At 41.1% G+C, this 22,323-nt stretch overlaps 1 protein-coding gene across 1 annotated transcript in view; it reads left to right on the forward strand.

The window, feature by feature from the left end:
• The first annotated feature begins 1,544 nt into the window (after positions 1 to 1,544).
• The window catches only part of LOC311246973 (uncharacterized protein), a 35,901-nt gene continuing 15,122 nt past the window's right edge, over positions 1,545 to 22,323 (forward strand). Inside the window, exons 1-6 of the mRNA XM_084337247.1 lie at positions 1,545 to 1,681; positions 8,937 to 9,084; positions 18,990 to 19,053; positions 19,701 to 19,770; positions 20,225 to 20,332; positions 20,902 to 20,979. Coding sequence (XP_084193373.1) covers positions 8,948 to 9,084; positions 18,990 to 19,053; positions 19,701 to 19,770; positions 20,225 to 20,332; positions 20,902 to 20,979 — 457 coding nt within the window. The 5' untranslated portion in view covers positions 1,545 to 1,681; positions 8,937 to 8,947. The remainder of the gene's footprint in view (positions 1,682 to 8,936; positions 9,085 to 18,989; positions 19,054 to 19,700; positions 19,771 to 20,224; positions 20,333 to 20,901; positions 20,980 to 22,323) is intronic.

Genomic DNA, 22,323 nt, shown 5'->3' on the forward strand with positions numbered 1-22,323 from the left:
ATTCATTCATTCATTCATTCATTCATTCATTCATTCATTCATTCATTCATTCATTCATTCATTCATTCATTCATTCATTCATTCATTCATTCAGTTGTTTGTTTTCACTGATATTTGTATGTCTCACACACACACACACACACACACACACACACACACACACACACACACACACACACACACACACACACACACACACACACACACACACACACACACACACACACACACACACACACACACACACACACACACACACACACACACATGTAGGTTCATGTATGTATTTAATATTTTGTGGCTGATGTGTGCATGACTTGGCCATGTGTTCATATGTTTGAACAAGGAAATCATTTTCTGTTTCTCTGCCAACACAAAACCCGGAAAACCTTCAGTGATGTCATACTTTTCCTACTCTACTGGATTCCTGTGGATACTCCTCTGCTTAGTTGTTTGTTCATTCATTCATTCATTCATTCATTCATTCATTCATTCATTCATTCATTCATTCATTCATTCATTCATTCATTCATTCATTCATTCATTCATTCATTTATTCATCCATGATTCATTCAATTAATCAATCATTAATTATTCATCCATCCATTCACTTATTCATCCATGATTCGTTCATTCAATCATTCATTAATTCCTGCCAGTTCCTGTCACATCTTTTCAGTATTCAGTCAGTGTTACTTCACAAAAAACTTACATGTATGATGTAAAAAAATAAATTATTGTCTTCTTGTATTGTAGATTGTCTGATTAGAAAAGAATGAGAAAACCTGCCAGACTTCTGAGAACATAGAAACATAAAAATATGTTGCTTTTGTCCAACATGGACGCAATATGCATGTCTGTCACTGTGTTATATCTCTCTCCCAACCTTACAGTAAATACAGTATACTGTACAGGTAAAAGGAAATCACAATATGGTTATTTACCATATTTCCATATTTCCACCCTGAGGGTGGAAAGGAATCCCAACCTGAGCATGACATAAGAGCAAAATGGCCAACGTGTGATATGGTCAATTGTGTGAAATGCTTGAATCTTCTGTTTTTGAGTATTTGATGACCGAAGAGTTACATGGTCCATATATATATATGGGGCGATAGGGGCTCAGAGCGGTTATCTGGTAATCGGAAGATTCATGGTTAGATTACGGCTCCTCCCAGCAGCATGTCGAAGTGCAAGACACTTATTCCCTAACTGTTAAATGGAGTCCATTTTATATATATAGGCTAATGTAAGCTAATGTGTTTCAATCAGCTGGAGTGTAGTCTCTAACAGCAGAATTTATCAGCTACTTGAAAAGAGGCAGAGAGAGATCTAAGGTAATGGGAGAGTGCAACAAATGTTCTTCGCAAAAGGGAGTGAAGAGAGAGAGATGAAAGAAGAGGAATGAGGAAGTACTGAAGCTCAGAGGTTGTTGGTGAAATCGTGATTGGATTGGGGCAGTGGGAGAGAGAGAGAGAGAGAGAGAGAGAGAGAGAGAGAGAGAGAGAGAGAGAGAGAGAGAGAGAGAGAGAGAGAGGGGAGGGACAGTCAGACTGAGAGTTGCTGTCTGTTTTGAACCATATGACTATGAGGCTTCAGAGAGAGTAAACGCCTCTGTGGGTCCACTGTCAGTGAGCAGGGGTCAAGGGTCACTGAGAAGTCAATCCCTCAGGAGCAAACAGTGAGTATATGTCTGATTTGGTGTTTGTTTGCATGTGTGTGTGTGTGTGTGTTTGTTCATGCTATTTGTCAATCTGCTTTCCTGTCAATATCATGCTATTGTATTATATGATGTGTATGGATTTGAATACCAGGCTATACTATATGTGAAATACCTTTATTTTCTAGTTCTTCTTTTTTGGACACATGTAATATACAATACAGTGTACTGTATCTTCCACCCGTTGAGTTTCTGTCTCTATCTGCTCAGTGCCACATCTGGGGTCATGACTGAGCACTCTCCACTGACCAAGGATGAAATGACAGTTAGGCGTGTGTGACTGTGTGGTGTTCTCTGATCAAATGTGTGCCACTTTCATATTGCTCTTCACAATAGCCTTATCTGTCCCAGCTGCCCTTAGCTGAGGGATTATGATTTGTATCTGCACCACCTTTAAAATGTTTACAAAAAAATGAAAAACGGCCCACGTGTTTGTTACAGGAGGCATTTGATGTTTCTTTCTTTCTTGTTGTTTTGTGAAGTGAAAGCTGTCCCTTTAAACAGCACAAATAGCAGTGTTTAATATTTGCTCTCTCTCTCTCTCTCTCTCTCTCTCTCTCTCTCTCTCTCTCTCTCTCTCTCTCTCTCTCTCTCTCTCTCTCTCTCTCTCTCTCTCTCTGTCTCTCTCTCCCTGGTTCAAGGTTGTGAACCTGAATGTGTAGTAAACCTGCTCTCTACCAGAGCAGAGGGGAACTGTTTTCATCTTAGACTAAGAGTTACAGTACTATTTGTATTAAGCACTTATTTTACACTGAAAGAATAATGAGTTTTTTTTTCAAAATGAGAACATTTTGAGATGACACATACTCTTACAAAATGATAGCATGATGACGTTTCCAGAATAAGATGTATCTGTTATACAGTACGCCTTCGTGCAAGTGTAGCCTGCACCAAGAACAGAACTCTGGCAGTAAGATTTGTTGCTACAATCCATGCCTGGGGCGCCAGCTATAGGGAAACCTGTTTATAGAAGGTACCTGCTGTAGTCTGAAGTGAGAAAACAACCGTCGTGCTATCCAATCAGAGAGAGACAGAGAGAAAAATGGAAATGTATTTGATATTCTCATATCTCATAGCAATCTTGAATGTAAATAGTTTTTTCATAAATTATTAACGCTTTTTTTTTATTAACTCCTCTTGGGGGCATGACTTTGACTTTGATTGTTATTTGTGCAGAACTTGTCACCAGAGTGCCTTTTTCACATTCTTCTCCTGGAGAGGGAGAGCTTCTCTGTCTTTCCTTGAAAGAGTTACATGTTTGATGTCACTAATAGGTCGAACCTCTCATGGTCCAATATGTGGTAACTTGCCACCTTGAGCTTCAGCGAGTATATATTGCCATGTCTTGAAATAATATAATCTGTTGACTTGGAGTCCCTGGTAAAAATATCAATGGGTGCTTGTTGCCAATAGAAGAAGTATTTATTTATCATGCAAATTAACACACACATGCGAGATGGGCGACACACAGGAACACACACACACACACACACACACACACACACACACACACACACACACACACACACACACACACACACACACACACACACACACACACACACACACACACACACAAATATGCATAATGGATCCTTGAATTCTCAATTAGGGTAAAGGTGTAGAGATGCTGCTAAGCAATTTTCAGTAGTTCAATGAACAAAAAAAACCTATAGAACTTGTTTTAAAGGGACATTCCAAATTATTTGGAATACACTTATTGTCTAGCTTCCCCAGAGTCAGATGAGAAGATTGATATCAATGTCGTCTCTGTGTGTCAGTTAGAGTTGTTGGAAGTTGTATTTCTTAACAGACGAGCTGCTCCCTACTGCTTCCAGTCTTTGTGATAAGCTAAGCTAGCATGCACCTGCTTCCAGTCCTTGTGATAAGCTAAACTAGCATGGACCTGCTTCCAGTCCTTGTGATAAGCTAAACTAGCATGCACCTGCTTCCAGTCCTTGTGATAAGCTAAACTAGCATGGACCTGCTTCCAGTCCTTGTGATAAGCTAAACTAGCATGCACCTGCTTCCAGTCTTTGTGATAAGCTAAGCTAGCATGCTACATGCACCTGCTTCCAGTTTTTGTGATAAGCTAAGCTAGCATGCACCTGCTTCCAGTATTTGTGATAAGCTAAGCTAGCTGCTCCCTAATGCTTCCAGTCTTTATGATACGTACCACCAAGCGTACCACGGGTATTGCACTACCAACCCTGCAGGTCCTATACAACAAGAGGTGCAAATCCAGAGCCTGCAGGATAATGAAAGACCCTCACCACCCCAACAACAGCCTGTTCATGCTGCTGCGGTCAGGCAAACGCCTGCGAGCACCAGTAACGAGGACAGAGAGACTTAGGCTCAGCTTCTTCCCACAGGCCATCAGAGCCTTGAACACTGAAATCTCCATGCACAAGCACACATGAGCACACACACAACACACACACTGTAGGCTACACGCTCACACACTAGCAGCCACTTTAACATGAGCACACACACACTCATGCTGCACACGCTCACACTATGGACACTTTACAGAAGGAAAGATCACTTTAAGAATAGTATAGCTTGAGATCGTATAATATAGCATTGTATAGCAGTGTACATAAAGTCCCAATGCCTCATCCGAAGCTAACAGTGTACTGCACTGCCACAGGACCTGTGGCATGCTCTGTAAATAGCTCATGTACAGATACCGATATGCCTACTTTGTTTACTTGTTTATTGCACTATGTCGCTCTATTGGTTGGACTCTTATATTATATTATTACTGTATTATGCACATCGTTGCGGGCGAGACCCCCCGCATTTCACTGTATACCTGTATGCCGTGACAAATAAAACTCTTGTATCTCTTGTATAAGCAAGCTAGCATGCACCTGCTTCCAGTTTTTGTGATAAGCTAAGCTAGCATGCACCTGGATATATCTCTCGGGCTACTGAACACAGAGATAAAAATGATATCAATCTTATTGAAAATGTTGGAGATTTCCTTTCAGGGTTTAATATACATCTGAAGGGGATCTTTAACATTGCAGCAAGTCAACCTTGATACAACGGTCTTGCTGTCATTCTTCCAGCCCTTAGCTGCACTTGGCGGTAGACAAGCCAGGTTGACCACCCATACCCACAACTGATATGCCAGCTCATGCTGATTTGATCGATTTGATCACAATGATATATAGCACAGCATCAACCAGTTTTACTGTCCTCATTAATAAGACAGTAATTGATTTGGCATAGTATGTTCATTTCAGAGAATATTGGAAGTTGAATTTTGGAAGGGTCGTCGAGAGAGGTAATTCACTTTTCAATGTGAACTACCGGTATGTACTTGTCATTGGACAACCTAACAAGGCCACTGGCCATGACAATATCCCATCCAAATTCCTCAGAGACTCAGCAGCCGCCATCACCCCAGTCATCACACACATAATAAACCTCTCCATAAAACAGGGACACGTCCCCAAAGACTTCAAAATTGCAAGAGTGACCCCCCTGCACAAAAAAGGCAGCAAATTAGACCCAGGCAACTACCGCCCTGTTTCTATTCTTACCTCCATCTCAAAAGTTATGGAAAAAAAATTCTACAAACAGGTCGAAAAGTACCTTGTGGAAAAAAATCGAATCTACGAATTTCAATCTGGCTTCAGAACATCCCACTCCACTGACACATGCCTTCTCTATTTGAAGGACCACATCAAACAAGAGGTGGATGCGGGCAAATACTGCATCATGCTGGACCTACAAAAGGCCTTCGACACTGTCAATCACTCCATTTTGATTGACAAGCTAAAAGCAATAGGTTTTGATAGTATATCCGTGAGCTGGATGCAATCCTACCTGGAGGGGAGAAAACAGATGGTGGAGGTAAACGGTACACTACCCCCCCCCCCCCCCCCCCTCCCAGTGAGCTGTGGTGTTCCACAAGGAAGCATACTAGGACCGTTACTGTTCCTAATTTATGCAAATTACATGTCATCAGCTTGTGACTGCAACTTGTTCCTGTTCACGGACGACTCAGCCCTGCTGGTCTCTGACAAGAACAAGTTGCAGGTTGAAAAAGCCCTTGGAACTCGGCAGAATCTGCACCTGGCTCGCAGATAACAAACTATCATTACACCTGGGTAAAACAGAGTCCATTCTCTTTGGATCAAATAACAAACGTGGATGGATTTTGTGTGAGCTTGCCTTGAATATGTACATTTGTGATTTTTTTTCTTTTTTCTTTTCCTTTTGTAATTCCACACGGGTGTGTTTGATTTGTCTGTAAACAAGACCGAAAAATAATTCATTCATGCATTCAACTCAGCAAGACAAACGGCTTCTCTGTTACAGTGGGTGACAAATGACAATATTGTCACAAGGAAAGATGAAATTACATACCTGGGGTCCATCCTAGAGGCAAATCTTTCCTGTGACAAAATGGCAACCAATGTAATAAAAAAAGTCAACCAACAAACAAGATTCTTGTACCGGATCTCCTCCCTGGTAAACAAGAATACCCTGAAGACTCTAGCAGGAGCACTCATTCAAGGGTACTACGACTATGCTTGCACCTCATGGTACCAAAGCACCTCAAAGGCACTAAAAACAAGATTACAAACATCTCAAAACAAACTGGTCAGACTACTGCTTGACCTTACTCCTAAAACCCTGCACCTCACCCATTTTGACACCTAGGATGGCTTAGAGTAGACGACAGAGTACAGCAACTTGCAATGGGCCTGGTCTACAAGATACACTACACCACTAAGGTACCCATGTACATGTTGAGGTACTTCCCAAAGGTCAGTGAATACCATGACCACAACACCAGAGGGAGTTCCACAAATCATGTGCAACCCAGATTTGGCTCAAACAAGGGACTAAACACGTTTCACAATTATGCCACATCAATGTGGAACGCCCTACCCACAGCAGTAACAAAATTTGAATCCCACCTTCAAAACCGCTCTGCTATTCTAAACTTAAATGTCCGAACCCCCCCTCCCACCCCCTCCTAATGTACAGTTTCCTCCCCCTCGTATGTATATATTTTCTGATAGGATCTCTGTTTAACAGTACTGTATATTTTGCATATCTTGTATGTCACAAATGTAACAGTACTGTATATCTCTACAGTATGTCATGTATGTCATAAATGGCATGATATATCTGTATATCTGTATGTCATAAATGTCATTATGAATTGAAAATGGGGGACGCTGATCTAAACAAGACAAAAGTCTTTCTCTGGTCTGCATACCCTTAACAATTGTGTGTATTGAGCTGTACTGTATTGTACATATTCTGCAATCTGTTAATAAAGTGTTCAATCAATAAATCAATCAGAGAATGAGGAGTTGGCTTGCATAGAAAAGAGACATAGACTAGGAGCCTCAGCTAAACATGTGTAGTGGGTGAGAGTGAGAGAGAATAAACTCACTTATTTACACTGTATATCAGACTTCAAGTGTGCTACATAGCTGACATTCCTGTCAAATGTCACAATAATTACAGCTTAGGTAATTGCTGAGCTACAGTATCAATAGCTATTGTTATTGTATTACCTCTAGTTAAAATATTCATAACTAGTACCTTTGTGTGTGCATGCGTGCGTGCATGTGTGTAGGCATGCATGTGCAGCACACTTGGTCTTACACATGTACAATGTAAAGATATACCATCATTTATCAGTAAAAGGTTTTACTTGAATACATCAAACACTGTTGATTGGAGACATTAACCATATACTGTAACTATTCCATTATAGCCATCTGGTAGATACTCTTAATCAGAGCATCTTACAACATGTTTTACTTTGGAGTTTTTTGTGCCTGGAATTCAGTGGCTACAGTAAATTATTAACGTCTGCACATTCCAATACTCCACCATTCACACTCTCCTTTGTACTATAGCGATACTGAGAAGACTATTCAAATTGCCATTGTCAGTACTAGTGATATTTTCATTCTGTATCTTTACTGTACAGGCACATTATCTGGTGGGTGTGGTCAGGTCCTCGCTCTCTCTCGCTATACAGTGTATATATACAGTATATATCTCTCAACCCCCCCCCCACTCTCTCATGGTTGATATAGGTGCACCCACTCTGAGTCAATACTTAGAGGGAACATTTACTTTAGTAGAACCTGTCAAGTTTCAGCAGTCTTACCTCTATGTAAGTACATCCACAAGTAAGCTAGTGACCACTGCTGTCCCTGTCGTCTGCTGTCAACACCACCATTCATCCCAAGTGTCAGGCTCCTCATTCACTTCCATTCATTTTGGGGACCTAGTCTAGTAAATATTATATTTCTGGAGTATAAACAAACTACCACTGGGCAGTCTTCACAGATGTATTATCTTTGAACAATAAAAGCAGATCCGGTAATTTTCTGTAGGTTTGAATGTGCTGTGCATAGATATAAACATCTAACATTGTATGTCTATGGTGCTGTGTATCTTTGCCTTGCATGGAATGTTTGGGGAGTGGTTATCTATGGTTACATGTTGCCTTGCTGCATTCTCATATGCAGAGAGTTGGATGTTCCACTTGCATTCCACTGTCAAACATCTCTGCCCAAAAAGAAAGCAAACTAACCAGTGCTACCTATACTATATTGTATTATTTCCCCTTAACATAATGAATAACTATTATTATATATATTATACTTATAACTCATGTCTGTCTGTCTGTCTGTCTGTCTGTCTGTCTGTCTGTCTGTCTGTCTGTCTGTCTGTCTGTTTTAATAGTTACAAAGTCAATCATAAATTCACCTGTAAAAATATTACTAAAAGGAGGGACTTGATCTAATCGCATCAAGTTCAAAAACTGTGATTGTATATGCCTGCACTTTATGTTCTCATTGTATGCCTGTCTTTTTTATGTTGTGAAGCACTTTGAGCTGCAGTTTCTGTATGAAAGGGGCTATACAAATAAAGTTTATTATTATTATTATTATTATTATTATTATTATTATTATTATTATTATTATTATTATTATTATTATTATTATTATTATTATTATTATTATTATTATTATTATTATTATTATTATTATTATTATTATTATTATTATTATTATTATTATTATTATTATTATTATTATTATTATTATTATTATTATTATTATTATTATTATTATTATTATTATTATGTGGAAAAGTGACTGAAGGATCAATCATTCAAACAAGACATATTCTATGTCTCTCCCTCTCTCTCTCTCCCCACTCTCAGAAGCAGAGGTCATGGCTCCTGTGGGAGTGGTCATGGCGGGAGCAGGGGTCATATGGGATTGGTTCTCTCCAGAGGTGGCCGTCTTCTCTCTCTTCGTCATCCTTGTGCTCTCCGCCCTCCTCACCGCCCTCTGCACCATCTGTCGCAGGTCCTTTATGCTCTATTACTATTCTATCTATCTGATCAAAACCATACCGATGAAGGTTATCGAGTGAACGGAAGAGATATGGCACTCGTGAGCAGCCATACAGTATACGTTGATCATTCATGCTGATGCACACACACACACACACACACACACACACACACACACACACACACACACACACACACACACACACACACACACACACACACACACACACACACACACACACACACACACACACACACACACACACACACACACACACACACACACACACACACACACACACACACACACACACACACACACACACACACACACACACACACACACACACATTGTACACATTTGTAGGCAGGCTATAGGTACAGAATGTTCAGGGTTGGCAGTAATATGAATTCCATTGAACTGAAGTGTGACTCACTTTGTGCTTCACTTTCTGAAAATACATTAAACGCATTGGTTGACACCTTCAACAAGTAGAAATCCATTGTCAGGGAGAAAGGGAAACATGTGTATGTGTGTGCGTGTGTGTGCTTGCATGCATGTGTGTGTGTGTGTTCAACGGTTTGTGCTTCTCTATGTGTACAGTATGTGTGGGTGGATAAATGTCTCATGTGTATTCGTGTCACACATTGATTTCGTTTTGCTTGTCTACAAGATTTGAATCTAAAATGATTATTTCAATAATTTGTTTTCATATACACTTTTATATGTACAGGTCAATCTATATACAACAAAAATACGACTTTCTAAGAGGGCACATTGTGTATGACAGGGCATTGACTAAGGCTCTCTCTGGACCCTATCTGATCTGTAGAAAAATCCACTATGGATCGAACCAATGTCATTAAATAAATAAAGAGGACTAAACATACTGTATCGTACTTCTACTTCAGCACTTCATGAGTACACATTGTATTCCAATATGTGGTTTTAATGGATGATTGTGGGATAATGCCAGGTCTTGCAGTGACGGTGGTAGGAATCCATACAACCCACTACCTTTTCAATAGATTGCAAGTGTATTGCCTTCATGATAAACAAGGAGTGGTGCGATATAGGCAACGCAAAGGAATTGTCTAACCACTGCTCCCCAGACCTGGAGTTTATCACAATCAAATGTCGACCCTTCTTTCTCCCGAGAGAGTTAACGTCCATCATCCTCATCGGAGTGTACATTCCACCACAAGCAAATACGGGACAATGACAGATTACAAAGGCACCTCCCTCAAACTGAACAGTGACATCTCCTTAGCAAATGATCTCAATTCCTTCTATGCGAGGTTTGAGGCTGTGAATTACAACACCAGCCTACAAACCACGGCAATGGGGGGGGGGGGGGGGGGGGGGGGGGGGGGGGTCTGCTGATGGAGACTCAGTGTTCAGGGTAACAGAGCATGAGGTGAGACGGATCTTTAAAAAAGTGAATATCAGGAAGGCAGCAGGACCGGACGGCATCCCTGGCCGCGTCCTAAAAGTCTGTGCCGACCAACTGGCCCCGGTATTCACTGACATCTTTAACCTGTCCTTGGAACAGGCTGTCATCCCCACCTGTCTGAAGAAGTCCACCATCATCCTACCGCCCTGTAGCCCTCACCTCCATAGCCATGAAGTGCTTTGAGAAGCTAGTGAAGGGCTACATCTGTTCCTCCCTCCCCATCAACCTGGACCCCCTGCAATTTGCATATCACCCCAACAGGTCCACGGAGGACGCCATAGCCCATGTGCTGCACACAGAAGCATCACACCTGGACAAGAGGCAGGGGAACTATGTGAGAATGCTGTTCATCGACTACAGCTCAGCATTCAATACCATAGTCCCCTCCAAACTCATAGCCAAGCTCAGGGACCTGGGCTTGAACTATGACCTCTGCCAGTGGGTCTTGGACTTCCTGACGGGCAGACCCCAGGTGGTAAGAGCAGGCAACTGCACCTCCTCATCCATCACGCTCAACATAGGGGCCCCTCAGGGCTGTGTTCTGAGCCCCCTCCTCTACTCCCTGTACACACATGACTGCGTGGCACAGCGGAACAACAACACAATCATCAAATTTGCTGATGACACAGTAGTGGTGGGCCTGATCTCTGCCAACGATGAGAGGGCCTACCTGGAAGAGGTAGAGAATCTGTCACAGTGGTGTCAGGAGAACTGCCTCTCCCTGAACGTCAGCAAAACAAAAGAGATGATTGTGGACTTCAGGAGGTCGGGGGTCAAGGACTACAGCCCCCTCAGCATCGACGGGGCACCGGTTGAGAGAGTGAACAGTTTCAAGTACCTCGGAGCCCACATATCCGAGGACTTGACATGGACCACACACATTGACAGTGTTGTGAAGAAGGCACGACAACGCCTCTACTTCCTCAGGCGCCTAAGGAAGTTCCAAGTCAGTCAGAAGATCCTTAGGAACTTCTACTCATGTACAATAGAGAGCATCCTGACTGGCAACATCACCTCCTGGTTTGGGAATAGCACTGCACAAGACCGTAGCAGACTACAAAGAGTGACACGTTCAGCCGAACGCACAATTGGATGGGGGCTTCCCACCCTCCAGAACATTTACAACAAGCGGTGCAGGGGGAAGGCGAAGAGAATCATCAAGGACTCCAGCCACCCGAACAACTGCCTCTTTGAACTGCTGCGGTCAGGCAAGCGATACCGGAGTCTTAAGGCGAGCACAGAAAGACTCAGAAGAAGCTTCTATCCCCAGGCCATCAGGCTGCTCAACGAACAATAAACACTATGCAACAACCATCAATTGCACATAGCACACACACCCACACGCACACACTCACTTAAACAAACAACACACTGCAGCACCCACTCTCCACACTTTAGATCACACAAACACACTTTATATTTATTGATAAAGGATTTGCACTACAACTCGTACACCTACTGTAAATTGTACCTAAATTGGACCTCATCCCATTTCTGCTTTGCACTATATAGTATTGTATATTAGTACACTGCATAGTATATTGTTATATGGTAACTCAGTTACGTCTATTATGCATCGAACATTGTACATGATATGTCTATACTGAACACTGTGACCTCATTTTTTACTTCTAATTTACATGCTATACTATGTTATTTTATTTCATACTTATCTTGTCTTGCACAGTCTCTGGAGCGTAACAGTAAGAAGCATTTTGTATAAAAGTATTCTGTACTTCTGTATGACAACTATTAAAGAAACTTGAACTTGAACTTGAACTTGATATTTGAGAGTAAAATGTTTCATTAGGTGCAATTTCACTCAACCACCAGAAGATGTCCCCAATCACCCAACCCCAGAGAAAAGTATAATAATAAGACCATACTGTTGAACTGGAAATTATACGGCCTACAGTATTGAACAGATAGAGCAGCTTGTTCGAGTGACATTAACTCATGACTGTTATTATGAATTATTAAGTAAGTTTGTATGTTGTATCTCACAATGGGTCTCATTCCCGAAAATGTTTCAAAGATATATTCTGGAAGACTTATCTTGGAACCACTGAGACATAATCAATGGGTCTCATTCTCGAACGAAGTTACGACAAAATATTTCGTCTTAGCCAGATTTCGGCCTATTTAAGACATATTAGGGCTGGGAGTGGGAGTCCTCAAATTTTCCTGAGATCTTATTTGAGAGCAGATCTAAGAGTGCTGAGGAGCACACTTAAATATGCTCTCAGCCCACGATCAAATCTCATGATTGATTGACTAATTTAAAATGTTATTATAACTTGACAGACTGTGTTCTCATAGTGATTCCTTCACGTCAACGCTACAGGCCTCCTTGGAATTAATTACTTAATCATAATTAAAATAAATATGACAATATTTGTACGATAAGAAATTACGAATTTGATGTCGGAAAAATAAATAATATGGATTCATCTGATCACAGGGCAGCTGGATTAACCATATCTGAACCAGCTATTTTGGACAAATAATTACTCAGATATTCAAACACAATTATGCAATTATTGTGAAATTATTGAAAATAATAATAATTTAATGCCTTCTGTGGAATTTGTATTTCTTATTTGTTACACATCTGTTTTAATGATTAATTATATACATTTGAAAGAATGCAGGTCAACATGCAATGTATCCCATTGATTGGTATACAATGGGACAGACCTTTGTTTGATTGATTGATTGATTGATTGATTGAAAACTTTATTAACAGATTGCAGAATGGGTACAGTACAGTACACAGTACAGCTCAATTACATAAGGGGATGCAGACCAGAGAAAGAATTTCGTCTTGTTTACATCAGGGTCCCCCATTTTCAATTCATCATAACATATATGACACACATGACACAGATAGACAGTACTGCTACATCTATACATTTATGACATACCAGATTTGCAAATACAGTACTGTTTGTGATACAAAAGGAGTCCAGAAAAGAGAGTACATTTGACGTAGAAACTGTTGGAGGAGGTTGGGTAGGATTGGGTGGGTGGGGGATAGACTTACACTGTACAAGCAAAACTGTACATTGGAATATTGACAAAACCATACTTGGTCATTTACTGTACATTGGAGGGGGTTGATATAGCTATAAACCTGCATTCCTTCGAATATATCATTAATCAATTAAACTTATATTGAAATACACTATATAGCCTATACACCAACACTGAAATGACAGTGGATAAATAAATAAGAACTAAAGCTAATCGGTGGAAATAGACTGCATTAATATTCCATAACAAGTCTTGTGTGCGCCTACGAATGAACAGTAGCCTATAGGCTTAATTATGGAATAATAAGCCATACTGCGTTCATTCATTACGCGCTAAAGTCAACATTTCTATAATAATTAGATGTCCTTCACACCATTTCTATAATTGCTCGTCTAAAAATTACGTAAAATCCTACACTTTTGCTATTCTGAACCCTGAAATTTGCCTTTTTTTGATAACGGCCGCAAGCTTTTTCATCAGAAATGTGATTTGACCTCAGATTTTGAACTAAAATCGATATTATGTTTGCTCTAAACGTTTCAGACAAAATTATTCAAAAGTTGAATTTGTTTTTCATAAACTTAAAGAAATAATAAAAAAACATGTAGCTGTAACAGGGTTGAGTCTAGGGTAACGTGTGAGCACACACACACAGCAACATGCACATTACAATAAATATGTATGTGGCATAAGCATGTTGAAAAAGCTCAATAATTTATTTAACTATTATTGTATAACTTCAAAATCAGTGTTAAAATCACAACCCGTTACAATCTCACAACCCCGTTACATTCTAACGTAACAGGGTTGAGTGTAACAGGGTTGTGATTTTTTGCACAAATGGTTGCTACTCCACATGTGGTGAATACCAGGAGAGCACATGGCATGCATGATATTAAGAAAGCATCTAAATTTAAAAGATCATATTCACAAGTAATAGTTTGCTATATTTTTTTTCAAGTAACGGTGTTGAGTAATTATGCTTGACTACCATAATATTACATGATAAATGACTGAAAACATAGTACAATGAGGTAGCTACTTGCCTGTTCCTGGTGTTGTGTTTTCCAAAATACTTCAAAGTTGTCACCATTATTTTTGTGGGGGGGGGGAATGCTCAGTGTAACAGGGTTGAGGGTTACTGAGGGACAGACTGAATAATGTTATTTTAATGAATAATTATTCATTTATTTTGAAATAAATCATTACCAGCATTAACAGCACAGATGGATGTGTATGTTCATGGAAAAAAGTATGGACTTTTTACAAATTTTCTTGGTCATATCCCAAATACATTTTCATGAAATGCCACAAGGGACATGTCAAAATACATGGTGTCAACTGAAATAACAACATAATGCATAATAAAAAAAATTACATTCATGCAGTGTTTTTACACTTTATTAAAGAGGACATTGCAACTGAAATAAATAGCATTTCAAAGCACATTTTGGTAACTGATTAGATAAAAGACACTTTTTTTTTGATCCACTTTTTCTCCCATTTTCTATATTTTCTCCCATCCCAATTTCGTATCATCCAATTCAACCCTCCCCTGTCACGGACGCTGTTTCTTGCCTCCCACAAGCCGGCTGCAATGTGGACTAAGTCATACATAGCACAAGTCCCCTCCGGTACTTGAGGTAACAGCAGTCGCATCTTTTCACCTGCGCAGCTCGATCTCTCAGTGGCGAGGAGTAACGCGTGGGAGGCTCACGCTGCCCCCGATACTTCCTGATTCCACTGCGCAGGCGCACCAACCGACCTGTAGGAGTCGCTGTCCACAACGCCCGATCCCCACCCATCAGTTTCCCACCCCCTAATACGGCCAATGTGTATTAGTACGGACGACCAGCTAAACTGAAAGCAATGAGGAGCGCTGGGCTCGAACAGGCAAGCCCAGCGTCTCCGTCATTCGTGGCGAGCGCCTTGCCCACTACGCCACGTAGCCGCCCTATAGATAAAAGACACTTAAAAACATCAGAGGGACTCAAATCGGACCGGATTGGTGGAATGACTCAATGAATGAACGCAGTATGGCTTATTATTCCATAATTAAGCCTATAGGCTACTGTTCATTCGTAGGCGCACACAAGACTTGTTATGGAATATTAATGCAGTCTATTTCCACCGATTAGCTTTAGTTCTTATTTATTTATCCACTGTCATTTCAGTGTTGGTGTATAGGCTAGTGTATTTCAATATAAGTTTAATTGATTAATGATATATTCGAAGGAATGCAGGTTTATAGCTATATCAACCCCCTCCAATGTACAGTAAATGACCAAGTATGGTTTTGTCAATATTCCAATGTACAGTTTTGTTTGTACAGTGTAAGTCTATCCCCCACCCACCCAATCCTACCCAACCTCCTCCAACAGTTTCTACGACAAATGTACTCTCTTTTCTGGACTCTTTTTGTATCACAAACAGTACTGTATTTGCAAATCTGGTATGTCATAAATGTATAGATGTAGCAGTACTGTCTATCTGTGTCGTGTGTGTCATATATGTTATGATGAATTGAAAATGGGGGACCCTGATGTAAACAAGACGAAATTATTTCTCTGGTCTGCATCCCCTTATGTAATTGAGCTGTACTGTACTGTACCCATTCTGCAATCTGTTAATAAAGTTTTCAATCAATCAATCAAACAAAGGTCTGTCCTCTTCATCTTGGCTGGCATAACCTCCAATGCTGCACGCGCGAAATAGTCAGATGCTAGTGATGGGTCGGTCATAAGCGACTCGTTCATAAGAGCCGATTCATTGCCGTGAGCGTGAGTCGAATCGCTCACGTCTGGCAATGAGTCGGCCCCCCCCCCCCCCCGGCATGCACACAGACACACACAATGAACTCAACAGACGCTACCTTACCTGTAACCCCTCCCCTCATTGAAACCAATTCTGCTGCCTGCAGAGCATCAGAGCTGCCTGCAGAGCCTCAGAGCCAGGAACAAGTCAGACACATTCTACAAACGTGTCTAATGTGAAATATATAAGCATATAAGCAAAACTAGATTTTAGGTCTGTGATGAAAAAGGGCCTCGCGGGAAGGGGGGCCTCGCAAAAAAAATAAAAAAAAATAAAAAAAAAATAAAAAAAAATAAAAAAAATAATAATTTTTTTTTTTTTTTTTTTTTTGTGAGGCCCCCCTTCCCGCGAGGCCCTGTGCGACCGCACTGCTCGCACACCCCCTGAGGCGGCCCTGACCCTCAGTATCTACACAATCAGAGAGAAGCTACTAACCCTACTACCCTCAGCATCTATGAATGAATGAATGAATGAAAACTTTATTTAACAGATTGCAGAATGGGTACAATACAGTACGGCTCAATACATACAATTGTTAAGGGGATGCAGACCTGAGAAAGACGTTTGTCTTGTTTCCATCAGGGTCCCCCATTTTCAATTCATATAGACATTTATGACATACACAACATACATGACATTTATGGCATAGGGACATATAGGTATTTAGTACTGATACATTTGTGACATAAACGGTATTCAAATATACAGTACTGTTACCCCTAGATCCTGACAGAGTATATACATATGATGGGGAGGGGACTGTACATTAGGAGGGGGTGGGTGGGTGGGAGAGAAATATACATACGGCGGGGAGGGAATAATACATGTGGTGGGGAGGAGACTGTCTATTAGGAGGTGGTGGGGGTTTTGGGCATTTACGGTGGCCAGTTTCGAATTGCAGCCTCCCGTAGGTGCTCTTTAAGAGCGGTTTTGAATGTGGGCAGGGATTCACATTCCTTTACAGCTTTGGGTAGGGCGTTCCACATTGTTGTGGCATAATTGCGAAACGTGTTTAGTCCCTTGTTTGAGCCGAATCTGGGTTTAACATGATTTGTTGAGCTTCCTCTGGTGTAGTGGTTGTGGTATTCACTGACCTTTGGGAAGTATTTTGACATGTACATGGGCACCCCGGTCGTATAGTGTATCTTGTAGACCAGGCCCATTGCAAGTTGCTGTACTCTGTCGTCTACTCTAAGCCATCCTAGGTTGTCAAAGTGGGCAGGGGTGAGGTGTGTTCTGGGGTTCAGGTCAAGTAGTAGTCTGACCAGTTTGTTTTGTGATGTTTGTAATTTTGTTTTAAGCGCCTTTGAGGTGCTTTGGTACCATGAGGTGCACGCATAGTCATAGTACCCTTGAATTGGCATCTACACAATCAGAAAGAAGCTACTAACCCTACTACCCATCAGCATTGATTTTTGGTGAAGTGCCCCTTTAAATTGTACTTTGTGTGGTAAAAGACGTGATTAAATATATTGAAATTATACTTTTTATGTATTTTTGGTAACTTTTTCTTTTTTTGATCCACTTTTTCTTATTATTTTTCTATTTTTCTCCCATCCCAATTTCGTATTGCCAATTCTCCCCTTCAATTCTCCCCTCCCCTGTCTTGAACGTTGCTAGACTATGCCTCTAGTCGGCTGTAGTGAGGATAGAAGCCTTGCATCACGTGTCCCCTCCGGTACACGAGGAGGCAGCCTGTCGCATCTTTTCACCAGACAGCGCGGACTCTCAGTGGCGAGGAGTAACGCGTGGGAGGCTCACGCTGCCCCCGATACTTCCTGTCTCTGCTGTACAGGCGTCACCCAACCAACCTGTAGGAGTCGCTGTCCACAACGTCCAATCCCCACCCATCGACTTCCACCCGCTACCTCTGCCAATTGAGATAGTATGACGACTGACCCAAGCCGCAGGCAATGCCGACTCGGGGAGTCGAGACCGGAGTCTCTTGCATTGGTGACGAGCGCAATCTCCGCTACGCCACCCAGCCGCCTGGTTACTTTTTCTTAATAATCCAGTTAAAACCACCATATCACTGGTATTTACATCTGTTTTGGTCACAACCAAAATAACCAAACCATGACACTTTTTAAATGTTAAATACCATGACACTTTCTCATAAGGGATAGGAGAGATCCTGTTCATTTATTATTTGTAATTAAAGGGATTCATTTAAAAATGAGATATCCATCATTTAGCTACACCTACAAACTGATTGCTGTCATGAAGTAAAAACAATTTTGGATAACCATTCAAGTTATTCAATAACTTTATGTCTACACTTTATGCATTGCTCTTGATCTGCCAATTTTGTGCTCATTTTATGCCTGTCTTTTTTTGCTGCTGTGAAGCACTTTTAGCTGCAATTTTTTTATGAAAACTGCTATACAAATAAAGTTTATTATTATTATTAATAGCTCTGGGAGAATTCAACATACAGTAGCCCTCCGAAATGCCAACACTAGCCTATTTTGTTTTGTTTGTTACAAGCTCTGCCGATTTTGTTTATTTTATTTGTTTGTTTTGTTCTGACTGGTAGAAGATTAATGTACTTCTTCATTCCAGTAAGAGAAGTTAAAGTTATCCCTTCTTTGTTCACCCTGTCTTCTGTTTGTTCCAGACATTCATTTGAGCTGCGGCGGGATTCTGAAGTGGAGGAAACCCCATCTTCCCTTATCAGAGTGGTGAGAGAAGGGTGGGGTTAAAAAAAATAGAAAAGAAAATAGAATAGAAAATCTTAGAAAAGTTAAAAAATAACTGTAATATGATTGGGTTGAAAGATAATCAGGTCAATCAAGTAGTCAAAATGTAGGTGTCAGAAGAAAAGTCTTCCCAAAGTGGCGAATGGCTAGCTTAAAAGTTGCTTCATTGAAAAAGAATAGCAATGGACAAACCCAACCCTAGCCCTATTTCCTATCTCTGTCGATTAATGTCTGTCCTTTCTCAGCACAGTGCATGCTGTTCCTTATAATAGCTCCGGCTAGTAAACCAATGCAACATCAATGGTGTCAAGCTCCTGTCTGTACAAGCTAACTGAGGCCAGCTGAAATCTAGAGTAGGCTACTCCATAGAGCACACAAAGTTTATTTCAGTTGTCCTCAGTCAGCTTTTACTCACAGGAGCTTGACCCCATTGACATAGTTTGTGGCTAATTAGCTGGGGGTAGTATGAGGAACAGCATGGATCGTGCTGAGAACAGATTCTACTGATCAACAACATCATGGGTAACGTAGCAAATAGAGCTGGGGTTCCTAAAATCACAACTATCCCTTTAAAGACAACAAACATGTGTTTGTTGGTACCTTGGTTGTAGTGGTTGTTTTTTTTGCAGGTAAAGCTGGAGGATGCTTGCGCCGCCAGAGAGAACCCACTGATCGATGAGATTATAAATGATGAGAATGGTGAGTAGCACACTGTGTCCAAATGTTCAGATGAATGTCAGTGAGAGACAACGAACAGTCATTCATAATGTTGGATGGCTGTTGAAAGGAAGCCAGAGTGCTCATTACCAGGGCTGTTTCTTTATTTTAATCTTATTTAGGGCCCCCTATCTCAAGATTGAATAATCACAAAATGCTTATTTTAAAGGGATAGTTTGTAGTTTTTGTCATTAAGTGGTATGAAATACTTGCCACTAGTGTAATCGATGCATACGCATTATCTTACTTACAGAATTCCATGGTCGAAGTTATTGTTGGGTTCTGAGTTGTTTGGTTGGAAAGCAACCAAACAAACCAAAGGGTTTCAACCCACACCACAACATGCAGACACAAGTTTTATAACTTGCAGCTGTAAGCAGTACCACACCTTTAGAGTTTGAGATGTGATACAGACAGCTGTGTGTTGTGTGTCCAGAGCTCATCCCAGAGAGCAGCTCTGTAGTGATTGATCTGAGCCCTGGAGAGGATGATGCTGCCTGGTCCACTCCCTGGGAGAGCCACTTGGGGGCGCCACAGCAGCAAGGTTGGTTTGTTTCTGTCTGTCTGTCTGTCTGTCTGTCTGTCTGTCTGTCTGTCTGTCTGTCTGTCTGTCTGTCTGTCTGTCTGTCTGTCTGTCTGTCTGTCTGTCTGTCTGTCTGTCTGTCTGTCTGTCTGTCTGTCTGTCTGTCTGTCTGTCTGTCTGTCTGTCTATCTTTATTTTGTTGTTTGTTGTTGTTGTTGTTGTCAGTAATCAAGCAATGCCCCGGTGCACTAAACACCCTACCAGCTAGGTCATCTTCACTCTTCATGTGCATCTCTGTTTTATATTATGATTAAGTACTTGAATATAATTCAGCTGTTAAATAATTAGCTAACCTGTTCAACGTTTGGTTGGTTGGATGAATGACCTACTCCCAAGGAGTATGTGAAGGATATCAACCATATTATATGAAGTGATCTGCCTTTAGGTTGGAGCAGGGTATGGTTTCATTACTGTGTGTGTGTGTGTGTGTGCGTGTGTGTGTGTGTGTGTGTGTGTGTGTGTGTGTGTGTGTGTGTGTGTGTGTGTGTGTGTGTGTGTGTGTGTGTGTGTGTGTGTGTGTAACTCTACAGATGTGGCCCAGATCAGCAATGAGACCCCTGGGGTGTTGCAGATTGGAAGCTTTTCACCCCAAGTTGAACCTGTGACTGGTACGTCTTCATCATGTCTTCTCCTACTCATACAGACCTACATGGGCTGAGACTAACCCTTGCACTAATCAAACTCAACTGCTGTACACCTGAGCTGTTAAACGACTCAAGAGTCAGACAAGAAGATAGATACCAATTTCCTCTCTGTGCGTTCAGTAGAAAGATATCTGACTGCAACCTAGCCTAGCTCACAAATTAATGGAGTGGTCCCCTGTAATGTCCCCTGTAATGTCCTGTAATGTCCCCTGTAATGTAGCGTCCCCTGTAATGTCCCCTGTAATGTCCCCTGTAATGTCCTGTAATGTTCCCTGTAATGTTCCCTGTAATGTTCCCTGTAATGTTCCCTGTAATGTAGCATCCCCTGTAATGTCCTGTAATGTTCCCTGTAATGTCCTGTAATGTCCTGTAATGTCCTGTAATGTCCTGTAATGTCCTGTAATGTTCCCTGTGATGTTCCCTGTAATGTTCCCTGTAATGTTCCCTGTAATGTTCCCTGTGATGTTCCCTGTAATGTTCCCTGTAATGTTCCCTGTAATGTTCGCTGTAATGTTCCCTGTAATGTCCTGTAATGTTCCCTGTGATGTTCCCTGTGATGTTCCCTGTAATGTTCCCTGTAATGTCCTGTAATGTCCTGTAATGTTCCCTGTAATGTTCCCTGTAATGTCCTGTAATGTCCTGTAATGTCCTGTAATGTTCCCTGTAATGTTCCCTGTAATGTTCCTTGTAATGTCCTGTAATGTCCTGTAATGTTCCCTGTAATGTTCCCTGTAATGTTCCCTGTAATGTCCTGTAATGTTCCCTGTAATGTTCCCTGTGATGTTCCCTGTAATGTTCCCTGTGATGTTCCCTGTAATGTTCCCTGTAATGTTCCCTGTGATGTTCCCTGTAATGTTCCCTGTAATGTTCCCTGTAATGTCCTGTAATGTTCCCTGTAATGTTCCCTGTAATGTCCTGTAATGTTCCCTGTAATGTTCCCTGTAATGTTCCCTGTGATGTTCCCTGTAATGTCCCCTGTAATGTTCCCTGTAATGTTCCCTGTAATGTTCCCTGTAATATTCCCTGTAATGTTCCCTGTAATGTTCCCTGTGATGTTCCCTGTGATGTTCCCTGTAATGTCCTGTAATGTCCTGTAATGTTCCCTGTAATGTTCCCTGTGATGTTCCCTGTAATGTCCTGTAATGTTCCCTTTAATGTCCTGTAATGTTCCCTGTAATGTTCCCTGTAATGTTCCCTGTAATGTTCCTTGTAATGTCCTGTAATGTTCCCTGTAATGTTCCCTGTAATGTTCCCTGTAATGTCCCCTGTAATGTTCCCTGTAATGTTCCCTGTAATGTTCCCTGTAAT

The sequence above is a fragment of the Notolepis coatsorum genome (assembly GCF_963971535.1).
Source record: "Notolepis coatsorum genome assembly, chromosome: 20".
Classification (NCBI taxonomy): domain Eukaryota; kingdom Metazoa; phylum Chordata; class Actinopteri; order Aulopiformes; family Paralepididae; genus Notolepis; species Notolepis coatsorum.